General features: G+C 39.8%; 1 protein-coding gene across 3 annotated transcripts in view; it reads right to left on the reverse strand.

The window, feature by feature from the left end:
* Positions 1 to 8,193: 8,193 nt before the first annotated feature.
* Positions 8,194 to 25,120, reverse strand: part of GRIA4 (glutamate ionotropic receptor AMPA type subunit 4) — a 214,321-nt gene continuing 197,394 nt past the window's right edge. Inside the window, exons 14-16 of one of the 3 annotated variants that reach the window (XM_039718279.1) lie at positions 18,279 to 18,393; positions 15,932 to 16,066; positions 8,194 to 9,332 (exon numbers count right to left, since the gene is read on the reverse strand). In XM_039718279.1, the coding sequence (XP_039574213.1) occupies positions 9,168 to 9,332; positions 15,932 to 16,066; positions 18,279 to 18,393 (415 nt within the window). In that variant the 3' untranslated portion in view covers positions 8,194 to 9,167. Of the gene's footprint in view, positions 9,333 to 15,818; positions 16,067 to 18,278; positions 18,394 to 25,120 lie in introns of all 3 variants that reach the window. The other 2 variants (XM_039718278.1, XM_039718281.1) reach the window with 2 other exon arrangements.

The following is a 25,120-nucleotide window of genomic DNA, read 5'->3' on the forward strand; positions in this document are numbered from 1 at the left end:
TTTTGAAAGTAAGTCCAAAGTGACGACTTTAAATGCAGTCTTTCTGCAATGTTTTGCAGAAAATCACCATTTAAATAAGAAAACTTTAGAATGAAGAATTATTTTATTGAATATTAATAGCATTGGTAATTTGTGATAATAAAATAATGTTTCTCACCATTAAAACATACTTTTTCATTTTGTTCTCCCTTGTTATTTTCTATTTCATATGAAATGTTGAAAAGTTTTATATGAACCTAAGGTTTTGGATAAATAGTTTAGAAAAATTGAATGCAGTTTAAGATGGACAAATGTAAAACTGTACATTTAAGTAGGAGTAATCCACGTCAGAAATGCAGGATGAAGGCTGAGTGGCTTTGTAGCTTTACTGCAAAAAGTCATGAAGAAAATGCACCAACACCCTCCTACTCCTGCAGATAAAAAAAAAATAAAAAAAATTAGGAATTCTGTCTGCAATGAGCATGGAAAGGAATCCTTCTGCTTTTATTGTGACCAGTCATCAGGCTGGAATTGGAGGAGGCTTTCGAATGGGACTTCACAATTGATTTGATTCAATTGGAAAGAATCCCAGGGACAGGAGTGTAACCAGTGTGAGGTTTAGGAATTAGTCTAAGGTTAGCTGTCTTGCAGAGCTGTACATATTATATTGCCTTGCAAGGGGGTCCTGCGTGGTGATAAGACCACAACCTTTATCATCCTGGCACAAAGAATAGCTGAGAGAGTGGAAGGAACTCCAGTGGGTGAGAGAAAAACTTGGGATTTGATGTAGGTGAACAAAGGTGGAAAAGCTCAGGGCATGAAAGAAATTCATGACGAAGTGGTGAGCCATGCTTTGGCAGAAGGAGATCTGGCAGGAACATGCTGAAGACCAGACCTGCAGTGGGGCTTGAAATAAGGAAAGAGATCTAAGAGAGTGTGGGAGAGAGCAATGGCACTGTAAAGAGGAAAGGCAGCCAAACAGTAACCAGTAGAACAGGTTCACAACTCACTCATTGAAATTTCCATCAATCCCTTTCCTCCTCACCAGCTATAGACCACTAATGCCTGACAGGGCAGAATTCTAGCCTAGAATCTCACAAACAGGGAAAAAGGCCAAAGTGGCCCAGCAGGGAGGGAAGAGAAGAAAAGATGGGACCAGAAGCAGGACCTGAAACAAATCACCTTAGAAGAGGTCTTTCTGCTCCCCTTGTTTGCTGATCCACAAACAGCCAGATGAGGATCCCACAAAGTGACATGTCCCTGGACTGTGGATTTTACTGAGACTCATAACAAGATGAGACAGTATGACTGGTTTGGGTGAACTTCATGATGATGGAAAGTCAAAAGCCCATGTTGCCTTGTGGGAATAAAATCTCTTGACAGCTTTTTTCAGGTTGACCACAAATTGCTAGTGCTCTATGATCACACATAGTCCCAAAGAGCTTCACTGGCCTTCAGAAAACAGCATGGTTACAACTGTGCTGAGTGAAAGCATCAGCCAATTTCCTCTTTGGGTCAGGACTCCTATGATTTATCTGTAGAAACATCCTACAGAATTTGCCAAAAGTAGGAAGAATGGATTCGTGCTTGTCACTTCTTTTTTCCTAGGTAAATTTGATGTCACAGTGACTCCTGATTTTCATTTCCTAACAGAGGATGTGATAATCAGGTGGACAGGTCTGAATGCATGGAAAGTATATCAGCCTTCTCTCAGGATTTGCATGGCGCCGTGACCAAATAAAATGGGAGAAAAAGGATGCAGCAGCATTTCCACAATGATGGACCAAATCCTATCAGTTGTGCTTGCTAATGGCTTTGATGTCTTACAGCCTTCTCTCAGGATTTGCATGGCCCCGTGACCAAATAAAATGGGAGAAAAAGGATGCAGCAGCATTTCCACATCACCTTCCTGCCTTCCAAGCACTGAGGAACCTGTCTGAAAGCAGTGACCTTAACTGCACTCTCTCTTCTGAAACAGATTCTGTTTGATGGGGAGAAAGAGGCGAGGAGACAGGTTAGAAGTTGTGCCCGCATGCTTAAAAAGAAACCTCCCCTTCTGTTCAGGAACTCTGCAGGAATTTCAGACTCGATTGCATCACGCTTGCCACTTCAAAGCCTTCAGCGACTGATCACACACTTGGAAAATATCAAACCTAACTGAACCTGACATGGTTATCAGTGTAACTCAACCTGTTTGACAGCCTCCTTCCTCAGGGTTCCTCCTTGTACTCAGAAATGTCTCTGGGTAAAGAGCAGGCATTTCTTCCCAACATTATTCAGAGTGATAATTGCTTGTTTTAAAAGGAAGCACCTCTCTACATTTTCCGTGGGAATGATGCAATTCAGTATTTCATACAGTGACTTCATTTTTTTGCTTTGTGTTAGAATTAGTTTAAAATACTCCCTAAATGAAGAAATGAAGTCTTACATCTCGTCTTTATATAAATGATGTCCTTTTCATGTATTTTCAATTTCTTTCTTATCATCCTAGATCTGATTCATGGAATAGTTCCTGTGGTGAGGATGAAAACCAGTCTGCCCCTGGCTTCTGAAAGCATTCCACTTGGTGTGAAGAAATAAGCATTAATAAAGTAACATGAAAATGGATATTTCTATATTGCCAATAGTTAACTCAGTTGAGCTGTAGGAAATACAGGCTCAAGTTCGAGCTGTAATGAAAATGTACCTAGTGAAATGCACAGGGAGAGTGCCTCAGGCTGTGCTGACCTGCCTTCAGCTCTCTTGATCCAAAATGTCATACCTGAGGTTTGCTGAAGATACACTTGCCACTAGGGGATTATCTCCTCACCTCCTCTCACCTCTCCTTTGAGAATGCAGATTTTGGGGCATCCAGCTGCTGCTGTAACCAGGGTTCCCACCAGCTTACCAGTGGCTTATATTAATTAAAAGGCAATTTGAGCACAATGGGTACCAAGCAACTTAATCTTTTGGAGCTGAGGGAAAGCAGTCATTGCTAGAGGTTAGTGGTATCTCAACAGTAGCTGTGAGAGCAGCAGGGAGCCCAAAGCTGTGTGTTTACACAGAGTGGCTAGCAAGCAACCCCTGGCACCAGGTACTGTGTAGCTGAAGGTAGTAAGCATTCTGTTTGGAGCTGATGGCAGCAGCTCTTTCCTTGTGTCCCTGTGTCAGTGGCACTGCTGATCAGAGCTCGTCTCACTGATGCTGCAAACGTGCCACACTCACTCCATTTCACAGTGTGCTGGCTGGCCTTGGGTCCCCAGGAGGAGGAGTCGCTTGCCCAAATGTGGGCACCTGCACCGTAAATGTCAGCTATTGAATGAGTCATTCTTGGTTGTCAATGAAACTCAGAAAAGATTGTTAGGGCATAACTATCCCACCCACAAACCATCATCTAAAATCAGTCTTTTATACTGTATCCTACTTTTCCAAAGTTTCCAAACAGTTAAACTGGAGATGTTTAAAGTCAGTGAGTGTCACCCAGAATATCAGATGTTCTCAGAATGCCATTGCATTTTCTATAGGATTTCCAGCAGTTTTTTCTTAATCCTTGTGATGGAGCTTTTAACAGATTAATTTTTTTTGTAGAATATTCTTTAGCCAAAAAGGCATTTTTTTCCTCCTAAAATTGTTTCAGAAATGTTGGAGAACTTCCAGCAATTGACAGTATTGCAGGTAGCCAGAATATGAAAGGGAAGAAGGGAATACACAACTTCTGTTACATAGTTATGGACTTCATGAATACGATAGTGTTTAGAAAGAGTCTTTTAATAGAATTGCTGTATTTAAACTGCTGCAATCTTATGACTTCCAAATTCTCCCCACCTTCTACACAGTTACACCAAAATACGTTTAAAAGCCCCAGATCAGATCTTTCCATCCACACTAGTGGTTACATTTTTACACCATTCTGCAAGGATTTGAACAAATGGCTAGATAGAATCAGAGGCTTAGCATTGGAATCCTTACAGGAACAGCTAAAATACACAAAACCTTGAAAAGTAATATAATTGTTTTTCCAGGACTTAGGAAAAAGTGCAATTTATCTTACCGCACTTGAAAGTCCACTTCAACAGTTTAGCAGTGTTGAAGGTCTTTGGAGCTCTTAGAGATACAACAATCTAAAAAGACAATCAGGGTCTGGCCTTTAGAACTTTATAGTATTTTGTGCTAAAGGAAGATGATGGATTGGTGAGCTAGGGGCGTGAATCCTTGCTTTAGCCATAAGGGAACACTGACAGCAGGGCACACTCCTCTGAAGTGTGATGATAACATGCCTTGGTCCCCTCACAGATAGGTCCAGATTCTGAGCTCAGCAACACAAATGATAATGCACATCTTCATTTAGGTAAGCAACCTGGGATATGTGTTGCAGGTTTTGAATCTACTATCAATGCAAAGTAACAACAAAAAATTTAGGAAAATTTTGCCCTTAGGAAAATATTGAGGGTGGTCAGAACTTTTGAAGAGGTTGCCCAGAGAGGTTATGCATTTTCAACACTGGAGATGCTAAAATTATGACAGAATAACATTGAGAAACCTCTTAAGCTTTGAAATTGGATCTAACTTCAAAGCTGAATGTACTTTAAATGGATGCTTGAAGGAGCTGACCTACAGAAATCCCTTCCAGGCTAAATTATTTCAAGTTTCCTATTTACTAGTTTCAGCTTGCCTGACCTTACATTTAATGCAACTGTTATGAAATCAGTAAGTTATTTGGAATCTGTGGCACTCCTCTCACTTAGAAAAGGAAGTGGCTCTAAATTTCTATTTATAATTCCACTGGTGACTTCTTACCCTTAGACATTTTAGCTGAAGCTAAACTTGCTGTTGCATACCAATTACACATTTTGTGGTAACAGTGTTAATTAATCCATGTCTGCAACAAATCTCTGCAGCTCCTTGCAGGCTGCCTTTCTTTTCTTGTTTTCAGCATTAGTGAGGTAGGTAAATTCAGCAGGTTAAGAGCTTTAGGAGGTCCCTTTTGCTGTAATTTTCTAATAATGGATGAAAGTATACTCTCACTGAATGTTAAAGAATATTTATTCTTCATTCTGACATCCTATCAGGGTTGTTATTACAGAATTATTAAGCAACAGAGGTAAAAAGGTGCCACTGCCCTCCTTTACCACATGCAATGATTACAACCAGTTGTATAAAGCTGTACTCCTTTCCCCAGGCTCTGTTCTCAATTGCACCAAGGCAAATTCAATTCAGAACATGTACATTCAGTTCCCAGAATAGTCCCTAGGTGAAATTCAGCAATAACAAGTGGTTGCATAAAACTAATTCTGCATGTGAGGCTCTCAGACAACCCAGCAAGTCTGTACTGATTTTAAATTTAATAGGTGTTTAATAGAATACACAACCAGTGTGGGAGGGTTTAATGTGTAGGACAAGAAGATACTAACATAACAGTGAATGTCAAAGCAGGTTGGTCCTACGTTATGATTCACATCAGCTTAGAAAACTTATTTTGCAGATGAGTCTAATACTGTTGTGAGTGTTAATGTTAATAATTGCTCTTGATTACGTTGAAACTGAAATTATTTTAGAAGAAGATAAATGCTGATATTATTCAGTTCATCATTAAGACAGCTAAATTTAGAAATCTGTAGGAAAATTATGTGTCTGGGGTATTTTCATACTCCATGGAGATCTAGTCAATGGAGGCTTGAAAAGAACTCTTCTGTAGGGACTGGGACACAATTAATTTACTCTCCCACAGGTTGTATTTGAGAAGCCTTGGGCCATCTGAGACATTTGCACAGGGTCCCTTCTCTTCTCCAGACTGAACCCCAACTCTCTTGGTCTGTCTTCAAAGGAGAGGTGTTCCAGACCTGTGATACTCTTAGAAGCTTTCCTTGCTCACTCCAGCAGGTCCACATCTTCCCTGTGCTGGGACCCCAGAGCTGAAGCAGCCCTGCAGGTGGGGTCTGACCAGAGCAGATGGGCAGAATCCTCTCCCTGGCCCTGCTGCCCAGGACACATTTGGCTCTCTGGGCTGTGAGAGCACAATGCTGAGACATGTCAAGCTTGTCATCCACCAGTATCCCTTGTCCTTCTCCCCAGGGCTGCTCTCTATGGTCACAGCAGTCATGCAGTAGCTATCCTCTTGGAGTAAGACAAAAGAGTGAGTCACTGTGGAGACAGCAGACCAATACTCTGAGATTGCTTTCTCAACCACTTGAGCTGTAGGGCAACTCTCCCTGCTGTAGCATTTTTCTATCTAGATTTTTTGACCCCTTTTTTTTTCTTAAAATATTTTATCTGCTTATGACAGGGATCAGCAAAGTGAGAGTATCATGTTTACCTCAGCTGACCAGGTTTTCTTTCAGTAAAACATTCCCTTGGCCAGGGCAAGGCTTGGAAATGGTAAGAGGATGTGGTGATCCCCACTGTGGCTGCTGGCCACGTGGCCTTGGTGTGTCACGCCACTCCACGGCCATGCAGCTCGGTGGCTGCACTGCTCATGCTGCTCAATTCTGAATCCTTCTCGGTGCACGGTTACTGACACTGGGCTTCTCAAAGGACTTGGGTGCCTCATTGCCACCTGGAAATCTGGCTTAGGGAATTAACAATGAGCTCCATGGAGCAACTTTCCTAAGAGCAATGATGGGCTGTTTACTGAAAGTGAAAAATAAATATAATGTGTTAAAGAGACAGGGGAGTGTATAAGAGGAGTAACACTGGAAGACAGAAAATATCCCAAGACAGCCCTTGAACTGCTCACAGTCATGGACAAGGAAAGGATGAAGACAAGCTCCTGGAAAAACAGACAGACACAGTAAAACAAAACAGATATCATTCTCCATACTCAGTCTCTTAATCTGTTCAGCTTCTAATATGTTACTTGGTTAAAATGGAGGCAAGCATTTTTTTTGTTTAAAAAAATAGACAAGCTCAGAACCAACCTACCCAGAAGTTGTTTTTTAAATACAGCTGTAAAAAGAAGGGAGTTTCCAGATTTACTCAAAAACCAGAACAACTCAACTCAACCTAACCTAGCCAGAGAAACACAGAACAATTTACAGTAACTCATGAATGTGCTAAACATGCCACTGTAACTTTAGTCACAGTGAGTCATTGTAGTGTTATCTGTCTTTTTTCTCTAAGTACCCTGCACGCATTGTAGTTATTATGCCTGAGGGGCAAGCATCACCTTATTTTCATGTTTGCCTGCACTGCCAAGGTCTCTATAAGAACTGGTCTCCATCAGCCTGTGTTAAGGTTAGCGGAAGGATTTAGGCTCTTGCTGCTGTGGTTCAGCTGTCTGATATTTTAAGGTCTACTTTAAGAGGAAGTCATTCACTTCATTCTTTATTTCTCCCCAGCAGTTATAAAGGGTCTCTATAGAGTATTTGAGGCAAGAAGCTCCTATTTATATTGATATCTGGAGTGAAACTAAGCCCTGCTTTGCAACTCTGTGGCTGTCTGTGCCAGACAGCAGGAGCATCACTCAGCAGTGTCTGCTTGCTGGTTTTGGCAGTAGCTGGGGCTTGGTCCTTGCTGGGCAGCTTGGGCTCCACCCAGGGCACGCTTTCCTTCCCATGAGAGCCCTGGGGGCTGAGAGAAGCACCGGCACCAGGCTCATGGGCCTGGGAAACTCAGGAGTTTGATTACTCCAGTTCTGAATTCACTTGCAGTCTGGGCTCTGGCATGTGGCTGTTACACTGGTGACATTACTCTGGATTTGGACACCACTGCCAGGCCTTGTGAGGCCAAGGAGAATGACCAGCACAGAACAGACTGGCTCCAGCTTTGCATCTGCAGACATGCCTGCTCCCGTTGACATCTGGCTTTTATTCAAATGGTGGCTGCTAGTCTTTCCCAGGCATGCCACTGATAGGCTGGGGGTGAAAACTGAGGCTCCTGGACACCAAGCAGGCTGCAGCCATCATCTATCCCATCAGCATCAAGGACTGTCATTTGTACTTCCATGCTCCCTGGCATCTCATTCCTTGACCTACCCAGAGGACAAACATTATCACTAAATGGTTCCCTAACACTTCAGCAAGGTGTTTAGTGACTAGTACTAAAATACCTAGTGAATAATTATGCTAATTCTTTAGCTGCTCAGAGTCCTCCCTCCCTATTTCAGTTCCTTAAAAGCACTTTAGAAATGCGCATGGACTCAGACTGACTCTGACAAGATTCTGAATCCTGTTGTAAGAAATGATTGGCCCTTTTCTATTTTCCAGGTTGCATTCCTAATGATCAGAAAACAACTCAAGCTCTGTCAATATTATAAGAACAACTGTTGTTTTATTCTTTTTGGTGGGTACAAAAACCACAGTTTCTTACACAGAACAAGATTATAAATAATATCTGTAACATGAGTGACCCGTAGTCTCTTTTGATTCTACACTGCAGACTGATGAAGTACTCTAAACATTTTATCATTTTGTTTCTTGTATTAGACAGATGCAAATCTGTGGAACACGGAATGATGGAACAGAATGAAGGTAACAGCAAACAAGAGGATGACCAACAACTTTTATAAAAAAAAATTGTCTGAATTTTATTACAGTGATGGCATTTTATATCAATTATTGCAATGATTTTTCCCTAAGATGGTTAGAAAAAAGAATTGTGTTGTCCTCTACTGAATTTACATCAGTTAAAAAGCAAGCATGTTCAATATTTCTCTTTTTCCAAAGAAAATGTAAATAATTTCTTTATTTTTTTTCACAGGATTTACATATTTATTATTTTTTATCACAGTTTAGTGATTCATTTCTACAGCTGAACAGCTGAGTGTTCTTCCATTGTATATATTGATGTTCTGGAGACACAGGTTAGCATGTTCATTGACTTCTATAGCTATTTTTCTCTCTTTGTCAAGACAAATACCAAAATGGTGTCCTTTCTGAGCATGTTCTTCACAGTTTAATGCGCTAAATTGGCAAGTCTTATTAGTTTTAAGTCCACTCAAGTGAAATTTGTTGCTGTTAATACACCCTTCCCAGCCCCCTCCCCCCAACAAAACTAAATTATGAATTTTCCTGATATAAAATCTGAGTTTGGGTTTCCGAGCTGAGCTCATGCACACATTGTTGCTGATGATGTCTGGCGCATTTGGACGTACTTCCCTTTCTCAGCCAAATTATTAGTTCATCAATGACACTCCCATGTCGTTACAGTCTGTGCTGTGTTCCCATCAGTCACCAACACAGTTTGATTAAGGCACTCAATTATTTTTTTGGTTTTTATGGTAGGTCCGATGCAATAACAGCCAATCCTGAACTTTGTCTAATTGCAGTTCCAGTGTGCACGGCCTTCGGGCAGTCGGGAGTCAATACGCGTCCGTTTTCTCCCACGCTCCCTGTGATGGATAATCTGGCTTTGTTTCTTATGGCTTCAGAAAAGGTAAGCTAGGTTTGGAGGAAAAGCAGAAGAGAGGAAAGTGTTATAATGTTTCTGTCCTTCAACCAACCAGGACACAGCAAACACCAAAATATTAAATTTTAGACATCTGCATTTTTTCATGTTAATGTTAAATATAGAAATAGTAATCATCATAAAGATAATACAAAGCACTTAAGTCTACTGGGAATAAAAAAGACTAGCAATTCTGAGGGTAAATTTCATTACAATAAATTGTTACTGGTTTATTTAAATATAAAATCTGAATTTGATAATGAAATTAACTTCATCTAAACTGCTTCAAAATAAATTTATATACAGAGAAGACCTTTTGGAACCTGAAAGCATTAGCATCTGTGAATAAAGTCATGCACAGGTGTTTATAGGCTTTGACCTTCAACTAGGAATGCCAGGATTAAATATAACTACTGAAAATTGTTTATAAATTGCAATAACTAGTTTATAATTTCCAATAACTACATAGTACCAGCTATCTGGCAATTCCGTCTTCAAATCTAAAGAAATTATTACTTATTTTCACAATGGAAATATTTAGTATCAGGAAATCTGAGAACTATCCTCAAATCTCTTTCATATATACATATATTTTTTCCTACAATTAGAGAAGGTGATAACTTTCAAAGAAAATGTAATTTAATGAGAGAAAATGCAGTTTTATACAGTTCTTTTTTACATTATGTATAAATTTCCCATATGAAGGTTTAAATATTTGTTCCTTGAAAGTCTTTAGTTTCAGCTAAATCAGAACAAAATATCTTGTTTAGAGATTAAATTACTCAAGCAAAAAAAAAAAATCTAGATTTTTAAAAAGATTTATAGTTATGACATCTAACTTCAATCATCAAAAAATCAGTAGCTAAATCTAAAAATCTAATAGGGCCCTCTCAAGTGATTATAAAAAAAAGCCAAGATGACTAGTTTAAATTAAATTATTTCCAGATTACTAAAATTAGGGTAAGTGTCTAAGGTAAAAAAATGTAGCAAGGCATCCAAACTAGAGTACATTAAAAGAGATTTCAGTGATAACCATGTTAAGATATTAATTAGTGGGGAAATCTGATTTCTAGTCAGGAGAAGCTATGTAAATGATACGCAGGGATGCAGTCTGAAATAGTAATTGGGAAGAAATGGAGATAGGAGCATTCACATAGGAGCAAAAGGATAACAAACATCATAAAGTCATTTTGTTTGCTTTATTACTAATCTCTGCATTTTGAACTTTATCCCTCTGAGCCCAGTTTCTCCTTCTGAGGTAGCAGTGAAATCCTGAGCTGCTGTTTGATATGTGGAGTTTATTTTATATATGAGTATGTAGGGATGAGGAAGAGCCCTTAAAACTCCCAAACATTTCCACTGCTTCTGGTGCACTTCTGTGGAAATGCACCAGTCTAATATTGCACTGTTATCAGTAGCTCTTTCAAAAAGTTGTTAAAAAAATACAGTGCATGTTTGTGGCACAGACAGAGCTTGGATTTAAAAGCAGCTTTCCAAAACAATTACCCTAAAAACTTCAGCCCTCTAAAGCACCCAAATTCAGGAAAAGGCCTCAGCTTACAGAGGACATTATGGCATTCCCCTTACACTGGAAAACCTTGGCTTTGGTAAAGGACACCCTTTGAAACCTTTCCCTGCCACCACTGTACTTTGTGACAGGGACTGTTACCAAACATATCTTGATCTAAAACAACACCCAGATACAAAAAGTGCAGCAGAGGTGAAGAGGAAGTGGGGAACTGGCCTATACATTACCAAAAACTTCAACTACTTCCCAGCAGCAAGTAAGAATCCCTGCATTTGCAAAGCACAGACACAAAGCAGTGTGGTACAGATCCACATGGTGCATGTCCTGAGTCCCACTGCAAATGGATAACTGGTAACTGCAGAAGTGCAGAGAACATGTTCTGATCAATGGCAAGAAAAAAATTAAAGGAGAGGGACGAGAGTCCAAACCAGATTAGAAAGCAAACTTGGGTGGAAAAGGGACAGCTTGCTCCAGATGGGTTAAATTTCCCAGAAAGTCATCATTATCTACCAGAGTCTCTCCAGCACACCTATCAACTATCTGTTCATGGCCATTCAGAATTTCCCACTGGGAAATCTGAGTGAGAGGACTCAGATTTGTATGGGATATACAAGTTGTATGTAACTGTGCTAGCTCAGTCTAAATAACTTTCTGGCCATTGACAACACACTCAGGACAAAAAGACAATAAAAGAGATCCGGGATAAATAAAAAATATAAAAAAAGATAACAACACTTTTTCAGCAGCCTTCCACAGAAGAACAGAGAAGCTGCAAGGAAATAACTCTTGTCTTCAGTGCAAGACTAACAACAGCTCAGCAACACACCACAGGACAACTGAGACACTTACAAAGCCAGGAGGAGCAGGTCAGACTTGTACTTGGGACAGTGCCATAAAGCCAAGTAACCAGTTGGCATCTGCTCTCTGTTTTAAACTGTGTTATAGGTAACAAGCCAGGCTAGTACTCTACTTAACTGTGCTGCTACAACTTCAGATTTATGGCCTGGATGCAGAAACTGTTCCAGGAGTGGCTGGGATAAGAGGGAAAAGTTTCGGTATTTACTGTGAATATTACCCAAGCCGTGAAAGTCTCCTTTCAGTATGGTTAATAGTGATAATGTATTTTCAAATTTGTCATTAGTTTTGATTAGATTAATTGTGAAATGAATCACGTGAAAACACTGACTGCCCTGTTTCTAGAGGGGAAAACGGAATTTTGGAAAATTATATTCTCAGTCTGTGTAATACAAATATCCTAGCCTGTGTGGGTTTTTTTGTTGTTCAGGCTCCTCTTGTACTTGGGTCACGTGGAGGTGGCTTTGGCACAAATATGTAAGATCAACTTTTAATGTATTTTTCTCTCTTGACTATGAAATTGCAAGTATGCAAGTCAAAATAAGTACATTACACACTTACTGAGCCATCCTGTAGCACTTCACCTTTTTTTGTAGTTAATTGTAATAGTGATGTTTTTCATTGCTTTTTGTAGTTTTGTAATTAGTTTCATTCATTAGTTATAAACAACAGCACCGGATGGGAGAGCAAGAGAAGGCAGCTGAGCTGGAAGCTGGTTCCTGAGCTTCATGGCCCACTGAGAAAGCCATGGAGAGGCGGTGGTGGAGGCTGGCTGGATACTGGAACAACCCCTTCAAAAGCCTGTGGGTTTGGGTTGAGGAACTCAGCAGGGCTTTGCCTTTGAGCAGATGGACAGAAGGATGTTAAGCTCCTCTCTGCTCTCGTTGTCAGCTCTACTTGTACACTAAGGGCTTAATACTAATGGGAAAACTGCCCAGAGGAGGAGGAAAGGATTGTTCCCTCCTTAAAGCAAACTTTCTTCCCTCTCTTCAGCAGATGCAGCTGCCTGCCAGTGCTTCTGAATGTCTTTATCCCACACATATAGACTAATCCATTATCATATAGACCAGTCCACACTGACATACTAGTCCTCCATTTTCATTTTCAGCTGCCTTGCAGGCAGGGTGAATTTCCCTGAGGTAACTCATGTTTGCCTGTATGAAACTAAAATAAAAATCAGGGTAATGAATATTAACTTTCAGGAGGGTTATTTAAGCTATTTTATATTAGTTTAAAACATATACAATTAAAACTATTTGATGTTAGCTTAAAAAGTCAGATATGTTGGTTACTCATGCAGGTTAGAACCACCACGCATCTTTCCATATTAGCAAATTTTAGTTCCAATATGATCTCTTTAGTCCTAGGATAAAAAAAAACCAAACATATCAAAGTTTTCAAAATGTGTAAGACAGACACATTTCTACAGAAATATGTGCAGCCATCATGGTGGGCTCTGTAATGCTGCCAGCTAAACAGGGGTTTGTGACTAGCATGTGTATGAACAGATGGCATAGTCCCCCTGTGCAGTGTGGCACACAGGCACCTCTCACTGCCAGTGTGGTCAGAAGAGGATGACTGGGCCTTGGCAGTCTCCCACATATCACCATAAGCATTTTTATAAGAAGTTCACTTGAAATTTCTCAATTTCACGTAAATATTATGCCAAATAAGCAGAAAGAAGAATTTCAGAAGTCTGTAAATATTTGTTCAAAATCCTAGTGATTTTTTTGTGAATTTTTAAAATTCTGTACCCTGAAATGTTAATTATCAGAAGTTTTGACTGATCTAAAAAAGAATTTTCAGTAAAATAAAATGCAACATTTCTGTATCTTTTTTGGTATTTAAAATATATTTTCAAATAGGAATTAATCTCTTTGTTACAAGTCCCACGGAAATCCAAACTTTACAATAAGTATGATCTTTCCTTTAAATAAAAAACTCAGTTAGCTCTTTTTTTTATTATAAGAAAACGCTAAGACAAAAAGAAGTCCTGCAAGTATAATCAGTGTCTGTTGCAATGGAATAACAGAGCTGGGTGGCAACTGCGGGATTATCAAGTCATGCCAAGTTTAGCATGCTCAGCCAATTTGGGTCAGGTCAGTCTTTGAAGGAAAGCTTATTTTTTTTGTTTGCTTTTTTAAAGACTGCATTTTGAATGCATTGCACTCTGTGAACTTGATAGGGAATATGTTTTCTGGGATTCTTGCTTTTATACCAGCCTGGGGACACTCTCAGTTGCGAGCACATCACTAAAGAATTTAAAGGAAAAAAGCACCTTTCACTTGCATTGCACAATGGCTGCACAGGATTACTTCTTTTTAAGACCCTTATTACTGACAGAAGGGAGTGGACTTGGAAGATTAATATTAGCATCTGCAAGTCCTGTGTTCCAGTTCACAGTAATGAGCACTGGTCTATACTCTTGGAGTCCCCTTGGCACATAGCATGCCTCACATTTTCTCTAGTGAACAAAGTGCATAGCTAACACTTTTTTTTTTTAACATGGGGAAATTGGCAGTTCTGTTGCAATTAGAATATACCCAGGGGCATGACTCCTTCTAGAACAAGGAAGAGAAGAAAACCCCACAGAAAGTGTGCAGGGGACAGTTTCCCAGCCAGCCCCCTCCCTCGCGCCCCGAGAACCCACCTATTCCTCGCAGCGCTCCAGCTATCATGCTCAAAGACCATTCTCTGCTCACTCTGTGTTTGCTCTGTACTGTATGGTTCGGTACTGAACGGGCTGTGCCTTTAGGCTGTAAGCTCCTCGGGACAGGGACCTGTTGTGTGTCTGGCACACTTCACCTACTGTACAGCGCCGTCTACTCCAGCGCTATATAAATAATAAATAAAAAAATAATAAGTGCATCTCCAGTTGTTTCCCACAAGCTTTGTTTGTTTTTTTTTTCTTTTTTCTAGGTGGAACATAAGTATTATATTACTCATCTGGTTTTATATTATTCATCTCTAAATTTGTGTTTTCTACTTCCACTATATAGGGATGGCTCAGAAAAACGTAGATGAAGATAATTGTTAACAGAGGAGACGTGGCTTGCTATTTGCAAGGGCAAGGGATCTCTAGCGTGACAGGGTAGGGTGCTGGCTGCACGTTCACTTATAAAGCAGCCAGCATAGCTTGGGAGCTACGTAAAAGTTATATTTAGAAGCTCAATTTGCTGCTGCTTGCCATTTCCAAAGGTCATGGAGTTGATTTGTCTAATGATTAGTTGGCAAGATACTCACTGTACGGATGAGAGCAAGTACATTAGTAAACCATCCCTGCACACCTACTCAGGGGAGCTATGCAGGATGCAGCTCGGCAGCATCAGTGCTTCTGCCTCCAAAATCACTGCATGAATGTCTAAAATACACTAGTCTTGACCTAGGTAAGGGGTTTTTTTTACTGAAAGCTGAGGATGATAATCAAGGTCTATCCACTGGTTAGTGACTCTTTGTGACTATTACAGTGGGCAAAAGTTGACCTGAAGCAGGATATTGTGGGGAGGAAAAAAAAAAAGAAAAAAAAAGCCACACAATTAGCATAAAACATGTATCAAGGGGAGGGTGAAGGCACAGGAGGGGAGGAGGGAGAGAAGGTAAAACAACATTTAGACTTCTTGTAACAGTGCCTTTTCTTCCATTAGGTTAACTATGGTTCAGTGATGTTGCCTATCCTAAATCTTGGTTACAGATAGGGCCAACATTAAATAATACAGGCTTGCAAATTGCTATTTGTCACTAGTACAGTGCAAACCTTTCGGAAAAAACAGACTTTCCAATCAAGTACTTAAAAACTGGCCCTCTGGATATATACTTTCTTATTTAAAATAGTTGTCATCTCTCAACTGATTTGACAACTTTGAGTTGTTGAAGATGTTAGAATTTTTCATGTTAGAAATTCATTGCAATGCAGATGTCTATTTGCAACATAGAATAATATACTGTACATCTGCAGCCAAAAGAACTGAACCACTTTGCACTGAAGTTTTCCAAAATATAAAGCTCTGTTCAGAAGCAAGCACCACTAGACAGACATGTCACAACACTGCGTTACAAGATGCATCACCCACTCGCTGTAGTAGGCCCTAAGTCCTACCCCTAAATTTTAATACTCTCGGTTCCATATACGTTGTAACCTTCTCTATAAGTTGCTAAATTCTGGGTATTCTGCGAGGAAGTTGGGTTAAAAGTCTGTGCACTCTTTGCCACCTTCATTCGTTTCGCCTCTGCCCTGGACTTGTAACAGAACTCTATCAAAGCCACCAGCATTGCCAAGCCCAAGCCTCCAACCAGAATGTAGAAGACTCCAGCAACGTTGCTGAGACTCAAGGCACTCGTCTTGTCCTGGGAAAACAGAAGTGACACAGTTAACCCTGGAAAATGGATCCCAAGAAGCACAAAACACACATTAAAACGTTAGAAATAGACAAGTAACAATGTTTAGCTGAAATTTAATGACAGTTGTTTACATTAGCAAAATTTGACCTATCTGGATCTATAAAATATATTTTAAGCAACTACATTTCCTGGTTGGCATAAAAAAATATTCTAAGTATATTGCCAACATATCAGGATGTCATTGCTTGCTTACTGCAAAGCATTACTTCCATTACATGGAGAATTAAACAATGACATGTCTAGCTCTATTTAGGGGACATTTCAGCACTGATATGAAACTCATTTATGTAAAGCTCTTCAGAAGCCTTGGAGTCCAGAAATCCATTTTATATCAGACAAGACTCTGCTTGATCTTTACAAAAACCCGTAATTGTACTTGTGATAGGCATTGCTGTTATTTAAAAGATCCAGACTGAGCTTCTGATACTTAAAAGACAGGCAAAAATAACATGTGAGGCTTAAGTTCTTTCTTTGAACAAACACTTCCTTTGAAAGTGCACACTGTACCATACACATTGTGATATATTTGCCTCTTACCTATTATTGTATTTTGGTTTTATTTTACTATGGATACAGTTCTGGAACATGCCCATGGACTGCTAAGCTCAGTAACAGTATACTTCTAAATATCAATTTATGCAATTTAACACAGTTTTCATAATTTAGATGAAAGTGAGGATTCTCTTTAGCAAAGTATTAAATATTCATTATTTTACAATCACCTTCTTGGGTGTATTGTAGTAAATAACTATTCTACATTTCTGTATACTTCACTGCTTAGTTATGAATCACATTTTTTGACTTGAAATCCATGTGCTTTTTCAGCATAGTTCTCAAGGAACTCAGGATTGACTTCATATGCTACATTGTATGCCTTAAAATACTTATAAAGCTTTATTCTTATGCAGACTATATAATCTTTAGCTAAAGTAAGGAGAATATGTAACTTCTGATTGTAATCTCTATGAAATTTTAATTTATGTAGACTGCAAAAAATTTGGATGTTTAATTTAAAGAGGCACTATTCATTGTGTAATCAGTAGATTAGCACAGCAAAGGTTCCCATGAATGTACAGAGGTGCCTGGGGCTTATAGCTGGGTTCTGCTTTGTCTGCTTTTTAGCTGGCTAGGAAGAACCTAAGTGTCTTGGAGATGAGTCTGGTGGCAATTGTGCTTGCAAATCAGGAGGAGGCAGGATGAGAAAGACCTGCCCTAATGTAGGTGGTAGGTTGAGGCTTTCTCAGCTGTTATTTACAGGTACTTTGTCATCCTCTTAAATGGTTTTCACTCATTTTTTTCAAAGGACTTGCCAGAAAAGGAGAAATGTGTTGAAAGCTTGTTTCCCACACTAATTTTATCAAGGTAAGTCTCCAGACATGAAGGCAACAAGCAGTCAGTGCCTGTCATTCTTTCCTTTTAGCTGTGGCTGCAGAGGCTGGCATGGAGTCAGGTACTGTGAAGAAATGTCAGACTCCTCAAATACAGGGCTGGCACTGACTGTGGTGTTTCCCAGCCACCAGAAAACACCTGATTCTGGGTGTGTCCCCATAAAGAGAAGGAGCTGTCAGCTCTCTGGAGCTGCCAGAATTCTTGTTTGGGTATGGACTAGGATAAACACTGGAAACTATATAAACTATTAATTGCTGAAGTCTTTCACTTCAAAGCTCAAGTTAAGTTTTCCTTGGCCCTCAAGGAGCCAGGAACATCCTCAAACACCACAAGACACCACCTTACTGACCAGCAATGAAAGGCAGTCCTTCCTGCTAGCATTTCTTCTTCTCAGAAAACTGCTGAGCTAGGCCAGCTCTTAAAGAAGATGTGAAGAGAACTTCTTAAACAGTCAATGGGAAAAGTCCGTACCCTCCAGGCAGGAAGGAAACAGCTAATCCAGGCTGCCCCTTCCAAAGCCAAAAATCTGTTTTGCATTTCTTCAAGAGATGCTCTGAATATGTGGGATGATGTTTGGTGATTTATATCACTGAAGACTTTAAAATGCAATAGTGCTTCCTTAAATTAAAGTGTGACCGCCATCAATATGGGCCAAAGTTGATTCATTCTGTGTCTACAGCTGCTTATTTTACTTCTACGTCATTTTGTTTATTACTTCCTCTACTGCTTTGTGAACACGATAGTTAGGTCCCGAACTGTAGCGACTGACCTTACTTCCAGAGTCCTTGGGTCCACATTCACCTTTATCGTACCACCATTTGTTTTTCAGCTTGTCTAAGACGCCTGCCTCACTGAGTTTCAAAACGGCAAGGTTTACAGGAGTTCTTCACGTGGAAAATAACATAAATAACATTATATATGTTATTTTATGTTATTCAAGTAAAACTACATAGAATCGCATTGCAAAGTGACAGAGCAGAGGCCACAGTGGGTGCTATGTCATGTACTGTTGGCCCAGGTTTAGAGACAGACATAAGACCGGGACCTGCTCCATCGCTTTAGGTAACAGGCACATACTGCTGGGGAAGATTTGTAAATAAATAGTATGCAATTACTGTGAACCCAAAACTATTGGCTTACACATATTAACAACATACCCTTCAGAGATATATGTAAGACAACTGCATATGCAACTTAAGAAACATTGATTTGTGTTTCTTGCTTTCAATCTATTTTTAGTTTGGATGCATACAAACTAATAATATGATTTGGTCATAGGTATTTCATTTACTGCCCTCAAAATTATCCTGGCAAGAAAAGAAGATGCTTCCTACAGTGTGCTGCCCATAACTATTTGGCACAGCCCTGTAATAGGAGGTCTGCATGCAAAGAGCTTGGGAGGAGAGCTGCAAAGATCTCCTTATCCCCTAGCTAAGAAGGACAGCGAGTCTTCCATTTTAATTTCCCATTTCAACATTATTTTAAAATTCAAAGTTTTTCCTTAAATCTCACATATTCATGTCAATATTTCAAGGGTCCCAGGCTGGTGATAAATTTCTACTTGGAATAGCTATTTTTACTGGTGGTATTTGCTGTGGGTGATGTAACAGAGTTTAATATTGAAATGAAATCTAATCCAATGCCTCAGAATCATGAAATGCTATAGGTTTACAGTGAAGTTGCTTAAACTTATGGAATAATCTCAGAGTATTATGGTAATGCCCCAATTAATGCAGATCTATCACTATATGTTTTAAAAACGTATTAAATTATTAACAGACTTATTTATGTACTTTCCACTTCAAATTGCTGTCCAGTTCTTAATGTGGTAGGCATATGGATATCTATTTATGTGCAGGTGTGCATGCAAATACAATATATATCAGAGAAGCAGGGAGATAAAGAGAAATGGCATGTGATACATAGCCTTCTGGTGATGTTAAATGACATGATCCCATGTGTGCCAGCAGATTTCTAAGGGAAAATTTATCTCCCATAATATGCCGTAATTCATTCATTACTTAAACATTAACTTTTTCATTCAAGATTTAATCAATAAATAACCAGTGCAAACATTAATTAGTATAGTGTAACTGAACCTACTAAAATAATTTGCATTGAAGAGGAAGGGGGCTTATTGCACTCTATAACTGGTTTAACTGGAAATCCCCAAATGCTTATGTATTAATAAATTTGTGCAGATTTGTATATAGTTATTTAATACACAAATAACAGCTTCTGAGCCTTATATGCTATTCTTAGCTCTAGGGACCCTGCCTCTTCATACATTCTGGTTACTCTTTCTATATGTACCTAAAGTGAGGGGATTCACCTCACCTCAATATTTGCACCCCTAAATTATGCCCCAAGCTTTCTCTGTCTGTCCAGACCTCCCTGCAGTAAATGGGAAAAGGTAGGTACCTCCAAATGGTGGGCCTTGATACCAATATTAACAAAGGATGATGTTGAGATGCCTGTCTCTTCATCTACTGCTGAGGAAGCCTTGGTGCCTTGGAAAAATTTTTGACAGCCACAGTTGGGTGAGAGGATTTCCCAGGAACTCTCAAGTGATTACCCTAAGTAAAGGAAAAGCTTCATCCACTTTTCAAATCCCACACATTTAATTCATATGCAATACTCTGCTTCTAGAAACAAAAATGCCCATTTTTTGCTCTTTTCCAGTATTCAAACTTAAATTTTGCCTTAAGGCTTCTGGCAGCAGGCTGTGCAGGTTGACAGTGGAAGATGAGAGTCCCACAGCTGTGAAATGAGTGGGCTTGGGGTGCTGGCAAGTTGCCTGTCAACATGATCCTCTGCTGGCTTCTAGTACAAGTGCAAAATAATTAATATTATTTGAATAGCCGTCATCTGTAACATGTCATGCACTGGCACTGAGCCACATTCCCATGCTCCTGAATTCTATCAGTGGAACAGGGCTGGTAATGACAAAGGTAAGGGGACATACAGGTACTGTTCTACCTTGGAAGATCAGAAGCCTATGGAGTTGTTGCAGATTAAACTGATCAAACTGATAACTAGGAATAGATATGAACTATCAAGGCCACCAGCAAGGTGGGAACAAGTTAGAAAACAGATGCCTCCATGTTCTTTGCTTCTTCTTCTTCTTTTTTTTTTTTTTTTCCCTAACACTTTAGGCATTTAAGGCCTGAAACAGGCTGGGAATTTTTTTTTTTCTAATTGTAGTTCTGTTAATGTCATCCTTTCTGCATTGTCTCTGCAAGGAAGCTCTCAGGTTTTCCTTTGGGAAAAACAATCAATTCCACATTTAAATTGCCACGCTGCCCTCAGTTTCTAAGTGATCTCAATGGCAATGGTCAGCAGAGGAAGTTCCTATTTTTCACTGGGATGCAGCAGTGATGTGACTGATGTCAGGCCCTTGTTTCTCCTCTCCAAGAATTTTGGTGGAAAACTTTCTGAATGAAAGCCCTGTTGAAGCTCAAGAAAGCCTGTCCTTGGCCCCCTCCTTCTTGCCTGCCCTCACAAGGCTCTGTGACATTTCTTTCACATCTGCCCTCAGACAGTCCCAGCTGTGATGAGGGAGAAGCATTCTGAGAAAAAACTTAAAATGACATATTACAATATTTTAAAATATTTTACACCTTCAAAACAGGATTTCTGTCCTAATTTAAATCAGTCAGCTGTGATGCGAAATGCACATGGTCCAATATAAGAAGCCCAGACTAAAGGGCTGCAGAATGGAAAAGGCAGATGCTTTGCTTATGTTTTTCAGAGTCACAGCATATATACATCTCTTTGCAATCACAGTAAGTGGTTGCAGGTGTTGTGAATTCTAATGTATTTTAGACTTTTAATTTGTTTCTTTGTTTCATTTCAGTTGGAGATTTTCAACAGCTCTTAAGGGAGATGCATGTCCAGATCACCTTGGCTCTCGGGGCAAGTCACTTATTTTGACTATGTGGGTCACAAACTCAGAGACTACAACTTGTTACTGGATTGCTCACACAATCAGTTGGTGAACAGTCCCACTGATATTAAAGGGGGCAGAAACAAAAATAATTGTTTGGTTTGCTGTATGTGAACAAGAGGAATGTAATGAAGTTACATACAGGGGATAAATTCAGCATTTATAATTAAATTCTCCATTAAGTTCAGTATTGAATGTTTAATACGGCAGTGGAAAATGACTACAGATTTGGGTCTTGTTAAATTGCTTAGTGATTCCTGAATTACTAATGTTGGGCTAAATCTTCAGCTAGAGTAAACTGGCACAGTTTGTGAAAATCAGTGTAGTTTTTTTCCCAGTGTACAGCTGCTGAGAATCTCTGTTGTTGTATATAAAGAGGATCCAACTGCCTCAAGTTCATGTAAAGATAATATATGAGAAATAATAACTAAAATTACCCTTTATCTATGAAGAAGAATTTGCCCCATGTAGCCATAGAGGAAAACTGCTGTGTGACAACACAGGGGACCCTGTTCTTCACCCATGTGCTGAAGTCAGTGTTGGCACAGCCTGACCTGGGCACAGGAACACTGGTTTTCTAACTTTTCATCATGTTCTCAGCCCTTCTACCTCCTCTCTTGGCTTCTTACTCATTTCCTCCTATCCTGTCATCAATCACTTGCTGTTGGAAGGGCCATTTTTAAGAGCCTCAGGCTGGATCTTGAGCCAGCAACATCAGCAAAATCAGAGTGCTTTAAAATGGTATTAATGAAGTTCTGTGTTCAGGACAACAAATGGGCAATTATAACATTTAAATCACAATACTAAGTGATTCTGAAACAAATATAGAATTCTGGGAGACAAGGATTGTAAAAATGCAATCATGGGTATATTTTAGGAGCACTTTCATTACCCACTCGAGGCTGAGCCTTTAAGTGTAAGGTCAGTCTCATAGCTGACTGAAAAAAACATGGGCCACCGTGTTCTCCTGCAGGCTGCCAGCAGAGACTGGAAAGAATCTCCATCAGCACAGCTTCTGTCCACTCACACTTTATAAAAACAATGGAGCAAAGTGGCAGAAACTGTGTTTCAGTACCTTCCTGTGCACCACATGAAATGATGGCATACAGTTAGGATCTGAGGTAATACTTTCAAAAACACTCAAATGGCTTGAGGAGCTCACTTTTATCTTCAATCATGAAGTAATTAATCAGACCACTAAACCACAGGTGGCTCACACAGGGCAGCTTTCTAAACTGTCTTTCTGAATTTTGGAAGATTGTGCCTTAAAGGGAACAATAAATGGGGAGGCTAGAGGTGACCTTTTAACAGCAGAGAATGAAGGTAGGAGACATCTCATTTTACAGAGCAATTCAAACCTTTGGAGAACAGCTGAACTCTCTGGAAGCTCCCTCATTTCTGTGCTCCTCTGTACTATCATGAAGGGATATTGTAGGTCTACACTCTCATATTCTGAATAATGAATCTCAAATAGTAACAGCACAGTTATCAGTTAAGCTTCAGGTGCTGTATTTCTTTCAAGTGAAGAGGAGTTTCTTATTCTCATTTATGAGAGGACAAAGCCCTGCAATTTAAACTGGAGCTGCTAAAAAAGCTTCTTTTTGAATCTGTACAATAAAAGAAGTATTCTTAACCTTCTTAAGAAGGTAAGAACTCAGTTCAGGACTTGTTGGTAGTCATCAGGTTTACAAAAGTAATGCATAGTGTGCTGGTTATTCCACTAATGATAATTTGCTAGCAGAAAAGAAATAAAATACATAGAGCTCCATTAATTCAGTAGAAAGGGTTTTGACATCAATTGATCAAGACTGTTTCTGAGCAAGGAAATGAATTTTACAGATGATAAATGGCTAAGTTACCCTTTGGGGAATCAGCCTGGCTGTAGTTTATAACCCAAGAGCAGATGCTGCTGCAGTGCAGACTTTGAGAAGCGTGGGATGCCTGCTCACCTGCACGATGTGTGCCTGGTACCACCAAAGGTGGGCAGTGTAGGCACACCATAGACCTGGAGCTTCCCAGGACTGCTGGTACTGCCTACTCACTCAGCTGTGCCTGGGAAAAATTGTGGCAAGAAACAGGCCCAAGGCCAGATAAATGCTCGTGGCAGGCTGTGTCTAGTTCCAGAGCCATGGGTTGAGCTCCAGCATGTTCTCCATCCTTTGCTAACACTGTCCTGCCCACCACATTGTCTACTGGATCCTGAACTGTCGCTGTCACCTACTGTTTATTTCCACTGGCAATGTGTTCCTCCCTTCCTTCCTCTTGCATTCACAGCTCCTCTGTTTCTCCATGAACCACACTCCTTTCCTTCCTTTTCTGCTTTTTCCCTCCAACTGCTTTTTCTCTCACTATCCACCACACCAAACTTGCTCCTCCAGCACTTCCAGACATTTCCCTGGTGAAGCCCTGTGTATCCCTCCACCATGAGCTGCTCCCTTTTCCCTGCTTCATGACTCACAGTACCTGTGGCTCGTGATTAGGGAAAGTAAGTTAAAAAACACCCTTAGTTTGCTAGCTAACTTTTATCTCACTTTGCAACCACTGCAGGCTTATGAGGAGGATATTCTAAGAAAATTTAAGTATTTTAATGATTTTATTCTCTGCCTGTGATATTAAAAAATAATAAATAAATAAAGACCCCTCCCCCAGTAATGCAAAAACTCAGGCTTGAGTAGAGGTAAGTGCTATTTGGTCTAATATATCTGAACATTTTGGAAGAGAAAATAGAGACCATTTTTGAAACTGTGACTGCTGGCGAGCAGAACAGTGTGGGGAAAAATAGGTAGAGCAGCAGGATTGCAGGCAAAGTGAAGAGGATTAGGAGACCAGTTCTGGGTGGGTGCAGGACAGCCCAAGGGATGGTCCCTGAGGCCAGGACACAGGACGAAAAAGCAGAAGGACTAAAGAAGGAGAGAAAATAGAAAGAAAAAATATATGTAGGCAACTGTAAAGAAAGCTACATAAACTGTGTGTGACAAATCAGTCAAATTTAATCTGTATCTGACTAGCTCTGTGCCTGCACAACTACCTGTGAAGCATTCTCTAATATATTGTTCACACACAAGCACATAAATAAATATTATTACATGCTGCCTGGAACAGAAGGGGTATATTTAATACCTCAATTTTCCCCCACTTCACTGTCTTCCACATTTTTGCTTCTTTTCAGCACCAGGCAGTTTCTCAAACGAAGCTGTGAGGCAGCAAGGAAGTAGTGGTACTGGCCAAATGGAAGATAGGGGAATGCAGTAAGAATATGAACCTGTTAACACCTCAGCCTAGCATGCAGCCTAAAATTCCTGTCTGATAAATTCTGGTAAATTATGCCTGGGAAATCACTGTGGATTTCAGTTTGTTGGAAAGATATCAGAAAATGTCAGTATGAAGATATTTTATCTGAAATTTGTCTTCCTATTTTGGATACTTGTGAAAATTGTAATTTGTACCAGTATTGTTTGTGTCAACAATGGATCCCTGAGCCTGGACCATACATTAAATTACCCCTCAGAGATAGTCATTCTGATTTTTTCTCCTTTTCTTCTAATGTCACTGAAAAATATTTTTAGTAGTACTATATAGCAGGAAAAAAGTCATAGCTGGTGAGCAGGCTTCTGAGGGTATTTAACAAGCTTGGAAAAGGCTCACCAAAATTTCAGAAGATGCAT

The sequence above is a fragment of the Passer montanus genome, unplaced genomic scaffold (genome assembly GCF_014805655.1).
Source record: "Passer montanus isolate IOZ18808 unplaced genomic scaffold, ASM1480565v1 scaffold4, whole genome shotgun sequence".
Classification (NCBI taxonomy): Eukaryota; Metazoa; Chordata; class Aves; order Passeriformes; family Passeridae; genus Passer; species Passer montanus.